Below are 17,848 nucleotides of genomic sequence, written 5' to 3'. Positions count from 1 at the left end.
GCACTGACTCGTTTAAAGTGTTGTTTCTTCAACGTATCTTCTAATTTGACATGTCCAGCAACACAGAAGTAAATCGACATTTTCAATGTGATCCCACTTTTACATTTCACTTATTCCCCGAGCAACAGGCAGTTTGGAAGTCGAACACAGCACATGCTATTCTAATTTCAACCTCGCTGCAAATGGTTTCCAGCTTTCTGCGCTTTCCTCCCATGTTTTAAATCACCTCCAAACCCTCCGGGACGTCTGGCAACCGTATTTCTGCCTTAGTTCCCTCAAGCAAGCGCCTTTTTTTTTTTCCGTGGCCGAGATGTCCTTGTGTCCATGATTTACCTCTCAAACTATCCCAAGGAGCATTCCAGCCTTGTAACGAGGCTACTTGACTTCATTATGATTCCAGGCTGCTTGTATTTCAAGGCAGTGCTATTTGAATGTAACACTTAGCTGCTATTTGAATGTAGCAGTTACCTGTTTGCCTCTTGAAATGGATGTAGGAGGAGAACATGGTCAGATTTGATTGAGTGTTAGTGCGAGCAGACACACACTATTGATTTTGGGTAACACCTAGTTTCATATATTAGATTTTTTATATCTAGCTACCAATTTTATTTACTGGTTTGTTTTCTCCTTTGCTTATACAAAAGCCAATGACATTCAAGTTTAGCCGCCCTCCTCCTGGGATTTGCAACAACAAAAAAATGCTCCCCAACATTTTTTTTGTTGCAATAAATAATAGAAATAAATGTGTTTTCTTTATAATGAAAAAAAAAAAAGTACTTTTGGAAAAATTTCCCTTCCCTCTCGTCATGTCGTATGTCGTCATGTCTCGTATGTAAACAAGACCATTGATAAACGAACTGGGGATGTCCCGAATACATTTTTTCACACCCGAGTCCAAGTCACTTGATTCTGAGCATTTGCCGATACTGAGTTTCGATACAATACCTCTGCAATGCAATGTAATAAAGAAGACCACGTCCAAATTTTTTGTTTGTTTTACATTTGAACAAAGGTAGCCCAGGACAATACTATGCATGTGGCTGTAAATCAGCTGTGGTTCAAATCAAGTAAAGAACTAAAATATGTTATTTTTGACTTGAGAAATGGGGGGGGGGGGTGTTAATCCGATATTTTTCAACCCATACCGATCGGCTGAAAATCACATGATCGGCCCCGATTTCTGATCATGTCGATCAAATCGTGACAACCCTAAAATTAACATTTGAAATATTCCACAAATTGGTTATTTTCTCATGTAGAGCTTTGTATGAGGCTAAGCGACCTTGGCAAAATATTTGCAGTTTGGAACTACATCAAGTTATTCCAAGTCTTTGGAAACCGTCAGCGCGATTTGACCAGCGGGGGAGTTATTTTAAACAAAATCTGCTAAAAGGATTTTTTTTTTTTTTATCATCCTGGCAAATACACTTGATAAAATTGACCAAATCAATTTATCGCCCAGTCTTACTCCAAGTCCAAATGAATATTAAGACATTTCGGTGTTTCAGCATGTCAAGGGTTGTGTTTAGCTTTCTATTTGGCTTTTCTGAAGCCACCACAAAAGGCTAGAGGAAAAATGTGCTGATCACCTTAGAAACAGAAAGTGGTAAGTGATTGCAATGTTGCATCGTGGGTGCATGAATCTCTGTCCATAATGTGCAGTACAATATGGCGACGGCAAGCAAAGAATAATAACAAAATATCAACAATTACTTTACTTTACTTTGTGTAACTTCTTTCAACATTTGTATGACACTTAATGTTTAAATGTGCTAGGCATTAAGTTGACTTGCTGTCAGCTTTTAATAATAGAGGTCTACTTAGCACCGCTACTTCTTTGTAAGTTTGTTCCACAATTAAGAATACTAATACATGGTGCATGTAGTAAATGTTCGTGCTGAATACACAAACGCATTTCTTTACTTCATTGGTTAACTTCTTGTTCTTGAATGTTCAAACTAAAATTGCAAAAAATATCTGTGAATTAATGAGTATTTATGAAAATAAACCGACAAACCAGGAATTTACAAAACTGAAAGTTGATGCTTAAAATGAAGCTTAAATATACGTATTTAGGGAAGATGCAGTATACAGTATTTTAGCAAAATAAATGACACATGCATAAAGTTGACTTGCTTTCAGAATTTAATAATAACAGAGGTTAACTTGTATGACATTTAAGCACGCTAAAAACGCATAAATCCGATGTTAGCAGAGGGCTTCTCTTCATCTAACTAACTTTAACACTTTGGTAAGTTGATCAATCTGGCCAAAGAAAAAGATGAATTCAAATTCTCAATGGGGGTCTAAATATGTACATGTTGTATGTTGATGCAATGTTTGCAGAATCCGCGAGCGTGTTAATACTTCGCAGCCTTTTTTGCATTGAGCCAGCTAACAGTGTAAATTAATTGTTTGCCTTTCAAGTCGAGCACTACTAAAGTAGCGAAAGGCGCGGGACGTGCATCTTCGCGACCGAAACACTTGACGAACACGAGAAGGCGAGTGAGTTGTTAATTTGCCTGCAATTCATTTGCCCACAATGTTTCACTTACCCTCTTTTCTTCTGGAGTCGCGGAATCGGCTGGGGATTCTCCTGATGGGAGCCAAAAGGCGGATTAGCTAGCGAACAGCGAGTCGTTGTTCTGCCGCCGCTCGAGTGGGAGGATGCAGAGAAAGCTGACGAAAACCGTGCGGGCGGACCGACCCACTGACACACTGGCCCTGCTCGGCCCCAGCCGCATACATTAAAATTTGGGGCTGTTGTTGGACACCCTCCCTCTCTCTCTCTCTCCCTCCCTCCCTCTACCCGCACACAAGGCTGTTGGCTGCCTCTGGGGTGTGACATCACAGCGACCCGGGCTCTCGTGACCGAGATGGGGGGGCGAGGGCGGGCACGGCGAGGGGGGGTTCGTGTCCTCCATTGTACTTCATTCGGGGGCTGCATGGAGGGATTTTGCAGAGTTAGGACGAAAAAACTGAACATAAAAGTGCACACAAATAAGATCTATTTCAAATGTACTCATCCATCCATTATCATGTTAAATAAAAATGGCCCTAAATGTTAGGGAAAAAGCTCTTAAAAAATTAAAGATTGAATTTATAACTAATGGCTGAACTTTGGTATTGGATGCACGGCTTGAAAATTTAAGTGATACTTTGGTCTGCCACTAGAGGGAGACTGTGCACCACACAAATTACATTTAAAATAGAATGAGACCATGATAATTCAGAAAAAGTTTTCCTCCATTAATTAATGTGATCTATAAGAACGGCTCATGAAAAAAATATCTTTAAAAAAACAACTGAGATGATGTGGTTGTACAAGTGTGCACACCCTTATATTGTTGGGATGTGGCTGTTCAGAATTAACCAATCACATTCAAACAGCACACACCTGGTACCATTTAAAGTGCCTCTGATTAACTCCAAATAAAGCTATCTTTAAAGTGTTCAAACACCAGACACGAAGCTATTTGTTAGCCCGTCTACGGCATTTGCCATTATGTATAGCATTAAGCTAGCAAACTGTGGTTGTTTTAAATGCACAAAGGGTATTTCTATATGTCTGATGTTTAGGATGACTGCCAACTTCAACTGGGAGGAGCAGTAAACAGATTGACAAATCGTTTTCTTTTTTTTTTGAAGACTTGTTCACTATTTATCAAACTGCTGCCTGAGTTGAGTTCAGTAACTCGTATCTCAAAGCATCTGGTATTTTGGAATTGGGCTGAGAAAAGGAATCCTTAACCAGTTGTGAGCAAGCCATATTAGTACGCCACAGAAACAGTGCATAGCCTTTGTCTCTATGCTTGACTCATTCTGCATTTGCACCACAAATAGCGTTTGGGTTCTTTTGTAGTGTGAAACTATGCGAGTTAGTTGGTGCATGTTGGACTGTGATGCAACCACTTGCAGTAATAAAAAAAAAAAGAAAGAAAGAAGAAGAAGGTATCGATGCAAGCAGCAACGTGTCAAAGCTGCAAGGGTGCAATGTGTTGATCAGATTTGGTCAACTTAGATAAGGGCTTGTTGCAACTTTACAAACTATTGTGAAAGTTTATCAATAAAGGAAAAAGAGAAACTAATCCAAACAAACATACAACGCTTGGAAGGGGGGAGGTGGGTTATGTCCCTTAAATTATTCTGATGCTGTACGTTTTTAGTAATTACTTTTGTCCTAAACATTTTTTCGTCTAACACATTCTGTCAGAAAACATTTAAATGAGTCTGATGGGGTGGTCACATATGAGGGACATCAATACTGGAAGAAAGACACTGACCTCTAGTGGGGATACTACTTGACTCAATAATTCTGACATTTTACATTTAACTTTACATTCATTGTAAAAAGTGGACGTTATGCTCGATGCAGACAAGTGCAACATGAACGGAATGGGTTATTATGCTATACAAAAAACAATGACATTAGTCATGCTTTGCCTCCAATGGAAGAGCCTAGGAGAACCTGTTTAAATGCCAACAGAAGTTTGTACCGCACTCATTTTTCCACCCTGCTGCGCTGATATTCACGTACGCGTGATGCCATTTAAAATGATAGTACATTTGACATAATGCCAAAACCATATCGATAGCCAGAAGATGAGCTATAGCTAGTTTGTTTGTTTGTAGCTTAAGAGTATTTTCTGAGGCATCTTTAATAGTTGTCCCACCATTAAATTATTGTTTTTATTTTTTACTATGATTGACGGTAGCTAATGTTGAATAGAAGTTAAGGGGGGGTAGCAAGCTTTTGTTGGCTGCATAAAATGCGAGCGCACTGATCTGGTCTATGGCTTTAGCGTTTTACCACCGTGCATGTAGCTGATATAGGCCTACTGTACTGTAAAAAAATAAATTAAAATAATGCGTGTTACTAAACAAGCATTTCCATGATTTAAAAAAATAAAGAAGGGTATTAAGGCTTTAAACCGTTGACCTACAAAAAGGCAATTCTGAAATGCGATTAATCTTTACTTTTATGAAATGTTAATAAATGACTAGATCTCGAGCAAACCAAGAAAATGAGGTTCGTAAATGTCACGTGACTGTTTGCAAAGCGTAGGAGTCAACAAGATTTACCCGGTAGCATAAACAAGCGGAATGTGCTTGTCACTCACAATTTTAGTTTATCAACCTTTCACTAGGCGCTATAAAACCAAATACAATTAAACTATGAAGTTGTGTATTATTTAACTTGCATGTGTTCATTTTGACGCTTTAGTGGTTATATTAAAAAAAGAAAAATAAATAAACGACTGTCGAAGAAACGGGAAGTTACAGAAGGGAATCATTTATTCTGGTATTTGATCTTTGTTTCCGTGGGCGACTTCCGGGTATATCAAAACAAATACAATACTCGGCCGACGGTGTCATTTTAAACGTCACTTGTCACCGCCAGGCGTCACCCAGTGCGGCCCCATCATGTTTAAATCATGTTTTATTTATGGATGCGGATTATTTTCGTTTTTAATTCTCATTTCAGGCATCGCGCTGGCTTTGTTTGACGTGTTTCCAAAATTAGTGCAGTCAGTGGTGGAAAAGGTAAGTGCAAGACCGAATGTCATGCGTAGGATGACATTTTAGTAACCTTGCGGCTCGGACAGTTAGGGAATATTAAATGTGACACAAATTATGTCCTTGGTTAGGTGAAGTTAACGGCTAAAAATGTCATTAATGCCTCGATTGTTTAATCCCTCACTGGCCTACTTTTGTTGCGAAATACTGCTGATGCTGACCTCTTTCCACGTGATCATTTTCACCGTTGTCAGCATCGGATTTTACGCCGTAAATGTTCTTTTTGTTGTAGTTGTTTTTTTCCTGTAATATAAGTGTGGCTCAAATGACCGGGGACAAATTTCTCAACGAAACTTCTCCCCCCCAAACAGGAAATCGTGTTGAAGAATGGCACCGAGGCGTTTAATGCTTGGGAGGATCCACCAGCGCCGATCTACATGCAGTTCTATTTCTTCAACCTGACCAATCCCCTGGAGGTGCTGGACGGGGACAGGCCTGCCGTACTGGAGGTTGGACCATACACTTACAGGTAAGAGTGGGAAAACTACGCGACAGAATAGAGGGTACAATACCAGGTAGACAGTACTGAAAACAGGAGCAAGCCTCTCCAAGGGCAGTCATTCCTAAATGTTCCAGTCTTTTCTTTGTTGGATTGGAAAACTTTTTTTCAAGTAATGTGTCTGTTCATATTTCTCAAACGTTTTACACCAAGTGGTATTCAGTGAACAATTTACTATAGCCTACATATATCCCAATATTGTATTTTCCTCAAAATAATATGAAATGAAGGACAATTTTCTCAATTTATTTCACAGCACAGTTTATAATGTAATAACAATATGACTAAAAGTTATATAAATATTAGTATATGTAAAGCTTAATTTCACATGAAAAATACCATTCAAAATATGTGCAAGTCCAACCTGTTTCTTGAATTACATTAGATACACAAGTGGTTCAAGTATGCCGAGTGCCTACCCTTTAACCAGAAGAAATGCTAATAAATGAACTGTTTTGGGAAGACAAGTTTGTCAGCTTGTTCTGACATGAAATGAAATATCCTAAAATAACTTTAGTTTTTTGCGTTTCATGCGCAACGGGTTGAGAAATATGAAAACAAGCTGGTCAACTCTTTCAGGCATGAGACATGATCACTTATATGAAAATGTGTACTTCTAAAGTATTGTGCCGTGAGTTTTTTTGTTACTCATCACACTGTCTGTCCAGTTTTTCATGTTGTATCTTTAAGTGCTAGAAAAGATTCAATGTTTTTGAGTCCCATTGAGTAACGTGTTTTGCAGATTACTATTTGTATTTTGCTTGGTGTCTGACTTTTCAGCACCATCTCTGTGGTCTCTGCTTCTGCTTTGTTCTCTGCTAAGCTCTCCTTTGAATGGCTTGTTGTTTACATCCATGCTTCTCTAGCTGTGCCATAAAAGAGTATTTGCGGGTGATGTAAAAACACCACGGCAAATTACTAGCGTTGCTGTATATTAACCTTCATTTGGTGTTCATAAAATGTTAGTGCAGCTTCGGAAGTATAGAGAGTCTAAAGTCACTCTTGTCTCACAAAACCCCACTAACTCATACCCTCTTGGAGTGCATTACACACTGTATAGACCAAACCTAGCAAATAAAAGAGTAGACTATCTTCTTTCAGCAGAAAAAGTTAGTTTTTAGCCCCCCCCCCCCCCATTATTTAGTAATCAGTAGTAGAACAATGAGTTTGGCGCTAATATATTTTCACTTTACTTTGAAAGGGCTTTTGATGGCATAATAATTTATTTATTTTATACTACTAAGAAATGCGTTTTAGCATTTCTCTCCCTCTTAAATGACCTAAATTGAGATTTCCTGCCTAATCTTTAGCTGATCTCATATCCGAAGCAACAAAAAAATCATCTATTCGACAAGGATTTGTTAGCCATTATAGATAGTGTTTTACAAACCTGAATTTCAAAAATAAGCTGGGTGAGACCATCTTCCACGCTTACCTGCTGAAATGCGTTCTTGATGAATATATATGTTGGTGGCAGTAAACGGTTGTATTCCAGCTGATGAAAATATGAATGATTTAAAGGTGTTGTTGTTGTTAGGCCTGTCACTGGCATAGATAGTTGAGCAAAGATACATTATATGTAGTAAATAAAAACAGTAAGAATTTTCAAATTTGTGACATGAAATTGGATCATTTCAATTGTTGCTGTACAATAATCAGGGTTTCTGCAAGCTGTTAAAAAGCATTAAAGTCATTAAATGGGTTTTGCTCAAATTAAGGCCTTAAATAGCATTAAAAATAAATACGATGTCCAGAGAGAGGTATTAAAATTTTTATTACAATTGATGTAAAAACATTGTTGTTTAAGCTTTATTTTACATAAGAAGCTCCAATAACATTAAGCAACAGCAAATGTGATTTAAAAAAAAATTGTTTGTAGGGATGGATGACGAGTGAACAAAATGGCCTGCAATCCACTGTTTGCTTCATGTTCCAAACATAAATTGCTCTGAATTTGAAACAAAAATGTCCTGTTCATGTCACTAATGTCAAACATGAAACACCAATGCCACCTAGTGGCAGATAATTACCTCAACACAAATCTGACTGTTTTGCACCCCTTTTAACCGTTTAGTATGTGTTGTTTACTTCAAATAGTTGTATAAAATGCTGTATCAATGAACTAAAATATACAACCGCATTTGGAATTCATATTTGTCCACTTTTATGTTAATTAACAAGAGTTTGGGAAAAACGTGGAAAATATATTTTAGTGTACATTTTGAACCGATGTGTGATTAATTTGCGATTAATCGTGAGTTTACTATGGAAATCATGCGATTATGATTAAAAATTGGAATCGACTGACAGCCCTAATATAAAAACGCTGTGCGTGTGCGTATCTACAGTACGACGTGGGCATTAAATTAGTTTTAAGTTGCATTACAAATGGCGTTAAATAAGATTTGCTGATACCCGCAGAAACCCTGAGTTCTCCATGTCCATTCTAACCCACTTATTTCATTTCTTTTTGCTCAACCCAGAGAATACCGGCCTATGGAAGAAGTGATCTTTCAGGATAATGGCACCAAAGTGTCAGCGGTCAACACGAAAACGTACATATTCCAGCGTGACATGTCGCGGGGTCCGGAGAGTGAGCTCATCAGGACTGTTAACGTCCCTGTCGTGGTCAGCATCCCGCTCTAGTTTTGCATTTCATCATAAACTAACTTACTTTGACAGTTTGACCCGAGAGGATAAAAAAAAACACTGTTCTCTCTTTGCCCACTGCTGTTCAGACGGTGATGGAGCAGTTTAAGGATCACCCTATTATTGCCAACCTGATCTCGCTGTACCTGACGGGTGAAGGCGAGGGCTTGTTCGTCACACGTACAGTGGGCGAGCTCCTGTGGGGATACGAAGATGCTCTGCTGGGAGCCATCCACAAGCTCAAACCTGATGTGGATCCTGTTTTTGGACTCTTTTACAAGGTCACTAAAATCGGACCTGAGAATTTATATCAATCAAGAGTTTCATCTATTGTTTGACCTTAGCTTTGTCTGTGTTTGGTTGACATTTGGTGATGCGATTCCAGAGCAACGCGACCAATGACGGAGAATATGTGTTCCTCACTGGCCAGCAGGACTACAAGGACTTTTCTCGAGTGGACACTTGGAACGGTCAAAGGTAATCGGGCCTTTGATTGAAAACCTCATGACTTATGCATCCAGTCAACAATCAGTGAGCATTGGATTGAATCAGGTGATGGTTGTTTAAGTCATAGCAGTGTTAGAGTTTTTGGGCTGAAGTGTGAAGTTAGATTAAAATCAGTGTACACTACAGTATATTTTCTTAGTTAGAGAATATAATACTATTTCACGGTTCACTTTTTGCATATTCACTCTATCATGGATTTTTATTTTGGGTCCATTTATGCAGCTTTTTTTTTTTAAATCCATTCTTTGTAATATTTGAGTAAATAAAAACAGCTCTTTCTTTCATCCAACACAATCTTACAAAGGCGTATTAGGGCCACGTCTAAATATATATTTTTAGAGGGTGGGGGCAATATTCCGAAAAAAAACCCAACAAAAAAAATTACAAGAAATACACGTAGCGTACTACTCGACTGTTTGTGTCATGACTTTTTGGTCAGGTTTCTAAATAAGGAGATAGTAATTGCTTTAGCAGAGATGAACCACATCATGTTAAGCATTCGCTCTTGTGTACGGCTACTAAAAGACGCCTCACTTTGCTAAAGTCCACACCCGGACAATCAAGCATTTAAGTTAATTTGTTCAAATGTTTATTTACTTGTACATTTATGTTTCCAGAATTATTATTTACACATTCATACATTTTTGTATTTTTTTTGTACAAGTATCTAAATTGATGTGTCGAATCTGCTGCTCTGCGTCTTTTACTTGCATTTACCTATGGTATGCTAGCATCTGATTGGATAGTGTTAGTCAGCTGATCAGGAAGTGTTGTCGCTCCAGCTGCGGTGAATGACGAGTAAAGTTTAAATATAAGAATGAATCAGTCTCCATCCTGCCTTTTCATTTTATAAACAGTGTCCCATTAACCGCCAACGAATCCTCACATGTTTAGACTACAGCTACGCCACGTGTATTTCTCGTAAGTTTCTGAATTTTTTTCCTCGTGTGGCAAATTCGCGATTTTTTTTTTTCTCTGAATATTGCCCCTGCTCTCTAAAAGAATATATATTTATAAGTGGCCCTAATACGCCGTCGTACAATCTATTATATTTGTAAACAATATATATGATTTTTGGTAAATTAAGAAACGTGTACCATGATAAGTTAACATTTTTCTTCTTTTAATTCTTCTTAGCAAGTCAGTGTCCCATCACTGATGAGCTATTTTTTCAAACAGACCACAGTTCGTATTAGGCCAATTTGTGTGTCTCATTCCTCCACCCCGCCCCATCCATGCATTGCAGGAGAAGTAGACAATCAAGTTAATTGTAGGCAATTAACTTCAACAAGGCTGCTCATTCTCCAAGAAAAGCTCATTAAGGTGACAGACGGTATTAGCGGTTATTTGCGGGAATTTACCTATCACGGGTGGGCGTGGAACGTATGACCCGCCAAAAGTGAGTGAACACTATAACTATAACTAACTATAATCATCAAAAGTATACATTTGTTTACGCTTACTTGCAACGGGTCAAAAATAACCTTCAATAATGTGATGTCATGTTAGAAAAATATTTTCACATACTGTACAACAGCTTGATTTTTGGAATGTATGACTTCCCCCTTCATAATTCACGCTTAACTTATTGTGTGATTGTTTCAATAGAATCTTGACAAACAAATGCAAAGCTCCATCCAATTCTATAGTACAGCATATGTGTTTGTTTATGCATGCAGCTCGTTGAATTGGTGGACGTCTGACGAGTGCAACATGATCAACGGAACCAACGGCGCCTCCTTCCATTCTTCTCTCACAAAGAATGAAATACTCTACATGTTCTCCTCGGACCTGTGCAGGTGGATCAGACAACACTTGACTTTTTTTGGTAGAAACAAGAAGCAAAAACATCACAACGTCAACAATGACTTGTAATGTTTAAAAGCCTGTTATTCCCCACGTCTTATCATTCTGTCTGGATTTCGTTAGGAAACTTCTCCTTCTCCATTAGCCAGGTCTGGATATGAGCTTAATGATTACAGATTTGGTCTGGCTCGGCTGCCTCATGAATGAGAACTCTGTTTGCTTCCTGCTTATCTGGCACTTCCTAAAAACATTCCTGTACGTGCTTTCAAACTGAGATGCCAAAACTTATCAAGCGGTTTAAAAGAGAGGAATGAGCTTTGGAGTCTTTGGAGGAGGAACAATCCAATCAACAGCGTTACATATTAACACGCTACAAGCTAAAAATTCCTCTTTGCCTGCTAGGGTTGCTTGATTAAGACAAAAAATATTCATCACTATTATTTTAGTAATGATTGAAATCACGATTATTCAAGCGATCATTAATTTTTTGTTTACACATGTAAAAAATATTAAGACAAAATTGAAACACAATAATTATGTATGACATTTTTTGTAGGCATATAAAAATAATTCAAAAATGTTTATTAGGGATCGAGCTGCTCTCATGAACGCCATCCTCTCTCTTAGGTCTCTGTACGCTGTGTTTGAGAAGGATGTAGCGGTGAAAGGACTGCCCGGGTATCGCTTCGCTCCCCCCAGCCAGGTGTTCGCCAACGCATCGGTCAACCCGTCCAACACGGGTTTCTGCGTCCCTGCCGGCAACTGCCTGGGCTCGGGCGTCCTTAACGTCAAGCCGTGCAAACAAGGTGTGGAAACGTCACATTTAAGTGCCATATGTTGTGTTTCCTTGATGAATGGTCAATCTTGTGCTGTGTTCAGGTGCGCCCATCGTAATGTCTTCGCCGCACTTCTACCAGGGAGATGAGAAATTTGTGCGCGCAGTATTTGGCATGAAGCCTGAGAAGGAGTATCACCAGACCTTCATTGATCTCAATCCGGTTAGTCGTTTGCTTCACTTTATAGTCTCTCTTCGTGAATGTTGTCACTTTAAGAAGTTTTTTTTTGTATTGGAAAATGAATATATGGGATACATAAATATACTGGACTAAGTGCAATTTCTGGAGAAATTGCGTGGGAATGCTAATAGCTGAATGCTAAGCCTAATTCTTATGAAGGAAATGAATGGAAGATAAATTATGGTGAAAATTACAAAACTTAATAATGACGAATGACATCAAAAGTAATGGATGTGAAGTCATTTGACAATGATTAGTATTCAATATTGCATTTCTACAAAAGAGTTGTTTATAGCAGGGATTGAACCCTCATCTTCCTGTGTGGCAGACAAAGACTCAAATCACTAACTTGTCTTGTTCAAAACCATGGCTTATGGTGTATTTATATTAAAGTGACATTTGCTTTTAATCATTTCGATGAAATTAGAATGCATTTCCTGATATGATAGTCAGTTGGTTAGCATGTAATGACTTAGCATAATTGCCGTGGATACATTTGCTATGTACAGTCGGAGGTGGGATTCGAACCCGCGACCTCTTGGTTACTGGACAAAGGACTTAACCAAGTTTGCCACTGAGCAGTATCAGAGATGTGGTGTTGATGAGAAGTCGTATGTATAAAAAAGTGGGCGTGGAAAGTGGGACTTTGAAAAAGTTCCATGTCAGTCCCATTGAAAATGAATGGGGAAAAGTTTATATTATTATTTAACGTTAAATTATGTGAGTACTGTAAGTCATGTGGAATCAGACGATAAATACCCAGCAAGGCGTGAATTTTTGAAGCAAGTTGAAATTTGAACGGTGTAAATCGGATGTATTATGTGGGAGTTGTTTCTCTGTGAAAAAGTGAGGAGAATAAAATGCTATAATAAGTAATAAAGGTTAGAAACAACATAACAATAACAATTGCAAATATAGAAAATATAGAAATACCACTACTGCGACTTGGAAAAATTCTAACTCTTAACATCATCTTTTATTTTGCTTATGGCTACACTATTATTGTACACAATTGCGCCACGGGAAAAAAATACAGTATAATAAATTCGACTTCGCTCTTCTACCCTCTTTCTCTGATGTGCGGGCACTCGCGGCTGACAATGAGGCACTCCAAAGTGGTAACTCTAGTGAACTATCTGAAGGGAAGAATTTTTTTTTCTTCATAACATTCATTCTTCATCTTAACCACTAGATGGTGAGCTTTACATTCGTCCATTCAGTATCTCTTATCAACCCTGTTGTCCTTATGATAAGACTTCATTCAAGATAATAAAGATTAAACAGCACAGTAGCTCAAGATGAATGCCGCCATGTTAACATCATGTTGGCCTCTGAACTTTGATACAAGCTTAACAGGTTGTACCTACTCGTCATAGTGTTCACAGCAGCCCTACTTTTTGTGTCGTTTACAAATCTAGCTGAGACATCAGAACCACCTCCTGCTTAGGTGAATGAAAATACAGCAAGTGGATTGTGGGAATGCCCTTGGGCTGAAAATATTTGTAGCAGAATAATCTTACGTGACATCCAATATATTTATGATGTTCTCAGGCCCTGTTTTAAAAAGTGTAGTCGGATAATCATTTCAGAAAGAAATATCTAGAAAAGGCAAAATGGCAATAGTGAAATGTGGAAAAGATGCATTTTATGTGTGCGCACAGATTCCCCTTATTAAATGTTTTTCTTTATTTAATTTAAAACTACCTGATGTTTTGCAGTTGACTGGAATAGTCCTGCGAGCTGCCAAACGTCTCCAGGTCAACGTCTTTGTTGAGAAAATTGCCACATTCAGGTAAGGAAGTCAAATGCATGTGGTGCACGTTTGGTCATCATTTTCTTTTCTGTTTTTTAATAACGCTGGACCGTTTTGTCCTGGTGACTGGACGCATGTAGGAAAAGCCCTCAACTGTAAAATAATAATGCCACCATCATCTTTAGGGACTTTAGCTTGGAGGGAACAAAGATAATAATTGTGATGATAGGAGCAACATGGCAATATGCCTCCACACCGATTGAAATTAGCAGTGTTTTTGTTACTATAACTGAATTCACACAGCAAGTGTATTTTTTCAAATCTGCGCTTTCATATTTATTTCATGCTAAGTGCAATTAATATAACAATAAAGCAGATTTGCTATATCTAGATAAACTCTATATTAAAACTGTCTATTACTATTTTAGTATTTATGGTTGGAGGTGGGAAATTTCTTAAGAACTTTTTTTTTTTTTTTACTTTCTTGAAAGTCACTTGCCAAGTTTACCTTGGGCTTTTGTTTTAAAATTGTCCACGTGGGACATGCTCTTTAAGATAAATGTGGCATTATCCTAGATCTATACAAAAGATAGCATGAAGTGTTTTCTTTGGGGGTTTTTTTACAAGTAAAAACAAATTTTTGTGCTCGACTTAATCAAATGATACAACTTTTTTTTTCCCCAGCCCTGGCCTATATACAGGGTATGCCAGGGGTCTCCAAGTCCAATTTCCAAGTCTCCCTCCTCCAACATGCCTGAATCAAATAATCAGGATCATGATCAGGCTTCTGCAGATATTGCTGGTGAGCTGATCATTTGACTCAGGTGTGTTGGAGGAGGGCAACATGGACTTGTAGACCCCTGGTTTATGCTCTTTATATATTTTGTGTGTGTGAGGAATTCATGAAATGTATAGGACAATGCAAGATGATATGATGGTCTAAAAAATACAAAATACTGCATGATCAACTTTTGAATTACAATTCAACTATCAATTGTGCACATTTTGCCTTAATTCCTGAGGAAAGCTAAAATCCCTTGAAATGTTCAGCCCTAATTGTGGATTGATTTTTCAGCCAAACGGAAAACGTGACCAATGTGATCTTTCCTGTACTCTACCTGAATGAGGTAAACGCACAAGCACGCATCAAAATCCAATAGGAATAACCCATACAGAAATGAGTTCTTTAGTTTTAAATACTGTCCAATTACTAATTGTAAAAAAAAAAAATACTGAAAATGTGTATTTCCTGTATATGTACCCTGCGATTGGCTGGCAACCTGTCCAGGGTGTGTACCGTGCCTCTTACCTTAAGTCAACAGAGATTGTGTGCAGCTCACCCATTACCCTAATAAGGATAAATGCTGCAAATCACATACCTGCGATGTAGCAAAATACAAACGAGTCACACCTGTAACCCTGCTGGCATCCTCAGAGCGCCGTCATTGATGACTCATCGGTGGCCAAGCTGAACGTCGTGCTGATGGAACAGAACGTGCTGATAAACATTCCTTTCATACTGATCGGGATCGGCATCATCCTGGGCGGAATCTTCATGTTGCTGGTGTGTCGTCACAAGATGCCACAAGTGAGTCACTTCCTCACACATGCACTCCCTTACGGCTTATTACTTTGCACTTTAATTGAACTCCAGAAAAGAGAATGTTGCATTGTCGTGTTGTTTGGAAGTTAGTACACTGACCCGATCAGGCTGCTACGTGCGATCATATAAAGACTTGGTGAAGCAGCATGTGACTCGTTTTCCAGGAATATTTTGAAATTACAGTATCTTTAACATACTGTTTGAAGTTACTCTAAATGTCCCATTTATACTAAACACTTGTCATCAAAAACATAACGCATCTGTTTGTCAGGCCTTACTGCATTGTGTGCAACTGCGTTTGTCAAAATATTGTAGAAAGTGTTGTTGTTTTTTTAGTGTAGTCTTATTTTTAAATATCATAGTTAAATTTATTCTGAATGAAATGAATATTAATAAAAAGGTATTTCATAATTACATTTCTTTATACAAATATGCTCTGCATAGCTGTAAAATATTTTTACTAAAGTATTCATTTATCATAAGTACAATTCTATTCAAATATGCACTTAACTCAGCATTATAAGTAAATTAATTATAATTATTGGGTCATGAAATTTTGTTCATATTCATCTTAAATGTAAAAATACTCTGTATAAAAATAGATTTTTTTTTTAATTATATAAAAATTGTTGCTGTATAAATATTTATTTTGCGTATTAATGTGTATAATTTGAACATTTAGATGTATTATTTCTTGTGTATGAAATATTTACACTGCATAAAATATATATTTTTTTGTTATGATAATTAAATTTAACCTGTGTAAAATATATATACTGTATTCCGTATATCAATAAAATTTAAATTTTCTTAAAACAAAAAAAGATAATACTCTGCATAAAATATTGTTTTTATTTAAAAAAATATTCTGTATAAAATATAGACTAATTATTAAGTAGACACTGTATGTGACAATTTTGTGTTTTTTTTTTAAAGTTTGAAATATATATATATACTTTGCATATCTAAAAAACATTTTTAACAAAATATAATTAAGTATAATCATATTTTAAAATATGTATTTATTTTAAAGAAATATAAATACATTTTACAGTATGTTAGTAGTTTAACTCATTTGCTCCCAAAAACGTATACACATGTATATTTTAAATGTTTTAAGTGTCCCAAAGACGTATTTTTACGTTTTAATGTTTTTTTTATGCTAGAGCAAACAGAAGGCTTTGATGCAGCCTCTCAACTGCAGCGAACGGTTGAAGCAATGGTAGTTATTACAAAAACGGCCAGCAGGTGGCAGCAGAGATCAACCAGGGCATGTTGAAAACAAGCTAATTTACCCACAGTTTTAACAGGTTTGTGAATAATGATGACATTTAGCTATATTCTAATACTAATTGCTGCAAAAAACAGAAACAGATACAAATATACTTTTTTTCCTGATGAAAGAAGAGATTCTAATCTTTCTTTTGGAAGGTTCCATGTTTTTATAGCAACAGAACGCAATATTCTGTAGGCCTTGCAAAATCAGTCAAAATCCAATAAACCAGCCGGGAGCGAAAGGGATTGCTTCAGTGAAAATGGCTGGGAGTGAATGAGTTAATAGTAAGAATTGGTAATAATTGTTTGTTTTTTTCCAGGGTACAGCTGCAGAACGGCAGCCGCTGCTTGCATCGTAAGCCGCCACACAGGAAGTGACAGACTGCACGGCTGCATTTTTTCCCGCCTTACTGAACCTGAAGTATTTTGTGAATCTGCACCTTTTGAGTTTGTTTTTGTTATTCTTGTCAACCTAGAAGTACTGAATTAATTGAACCTCAATGTAATCTTAATGATGACATTTTATTTTTTTTACTTGAGCTCACACCCTCGCCGATTGGAATGTTTTTCCCAGTCAAGTTTCATAATTGTTATGCCGCAAAGTGAGTGCAAGCCATCAAGCTGCAATACTTGTAAATCATTTTTAATGCACATTTTATCTGAGAAAAAGTCAAGTGAACTGCAGTTCATTGAACCCGGAATAACACAGTATTGCACACTAACAGTATAAAGGGAAGTTTTGGTGTTTGTAATTGTTTTCCTCCTACTTCCAATCCTGCTGACAAAATGCTACAACAACTTTCATTGATGCTATCTTTTTGTTAGCTTGCTGCTAGAAATGCCGCCTCCTTTTTGTATAGCTGTTCTTACCAGCATCATTTTTATCTAAGTAGTATTAGTGAGTATCTTTTCAAATGGGCTGCATGAGTCAAGTTACTGTATGACACAAAATATCACAATAACCACTGTCATAACTGTCATTTACTCCCGTCTTCTCATATTGTGCAGTTTCAGATGGAAAAGAGAAATGTGTTTACACGCGGCTAACACAAAAATCATCTTTGTACACACTCACACACGATAAGAATTTGTCATTTGCCGTAAACCAGATTTCAATAATAAAGTCATTGTGCTTTACATGATGTGCATCTTGTCATACATGC

At 37.4% G+C, this 17,848-nt stretch overlaps 2 protein-coding genes across 5 annotated transcripts in view; one reads left to right on the top strand and one right to left on the bottom strand.

The window, feature by feature from the left end:
• Positions 1-2,705, bottom strand: part of rai14 (retinoic acid induced 14) — a 40,969-nt gene extending 38,264 nt beyond the window's left edge. For all 4 annotated transcript variants that reach the window (XM_086096467.1, XM_086096468.1, XM_086096469.1 and 1 more), the window contains exon 1: positions 2,556-2,705. The gene's annotated coding sequence lies outside the window, so the exon portion shown is untranslated. The remainder of the gene's footprint in view (positions 1-2,555) is intronic.
• Positions 2,706-5,318: 2,613 nt separating this feature from the next.
• scarb2c (scavenger receptor class B, member 2c) lies at positions 5,319-17,822 on the top strand. The gene is made up of 12 exons (XM_086096787.1): positions 5,319-5,544; positions 5,889-6,046; positions 8,560-8,704; positions 8,815-9,006; positions 9,111-9,202; positions 10,912-11,031; positions 11,666-11,844; positions 11,918-12,036; positions 13,773-13,846; positions 14,883-14,934; positions 15,243-15,395; positions 17,006-17,822. The coding sequence occupies exons 1-12, from the start codon at positions 5,425-5,427 to the stop codon at positions 17,042-17,044; spliced, it is 1,443 nt and encodes a 480-aa protein (XP_085952913.1). The 5' UTR covers positions 5,319-5,424; the 3' UTR covers positions 17,045-17,822.
• Positions 17,823-17,848: the final 26 nt, after the last annotated feature.

Source organism: Leptonotus elevatus, chromosome 15 (assembly GCF_054856555.1).
Source record: "Leptonotus elevatus isolate MCC_2025b chromosome 15, RoL_Lele_1.0, whole genome shotgun sequence".
Taxonomy (NCBI): domain Eukaryota; kingdom Metazoa; phylum Chordata; class Actinopteri; order Syngnathiformes; family Syngnathidae; genus Leptonotus; species Leptonotus elevatus.
Note: the sequence above shows the minus strand (reverse complement) of the source record. Positions and strands in the feature narration are given on the sequence as shown.

What these genes read in the sequence shown, in the direction of transcription:
- scarb2c (XM_086096787.1), top strand. Translation starts at nt 5,425, where the DNA reads ATGTTTAAATCATGTTTTATTTATGGATGCGGATTATTTTCGTTTTTA. An exon ending in CGTCAAGCCGTGCAAACAAG is followed by an intron (nt 11,845 to 11,917) that starts GTGTGGAAACGT and finishes TGCTGTGTTCAG; the next exon opens with GTGCGCCCATCGTAATGTCT. An exon ending in GTCGTCACAAGATGCCACAA is followed by an intron (nt 15,396 to 17,005) that starts GTGAGTCACTTC and finishes GTTTTTTTCCAG; the next exon opens with GGTACAGCTGCAGAACGGCA.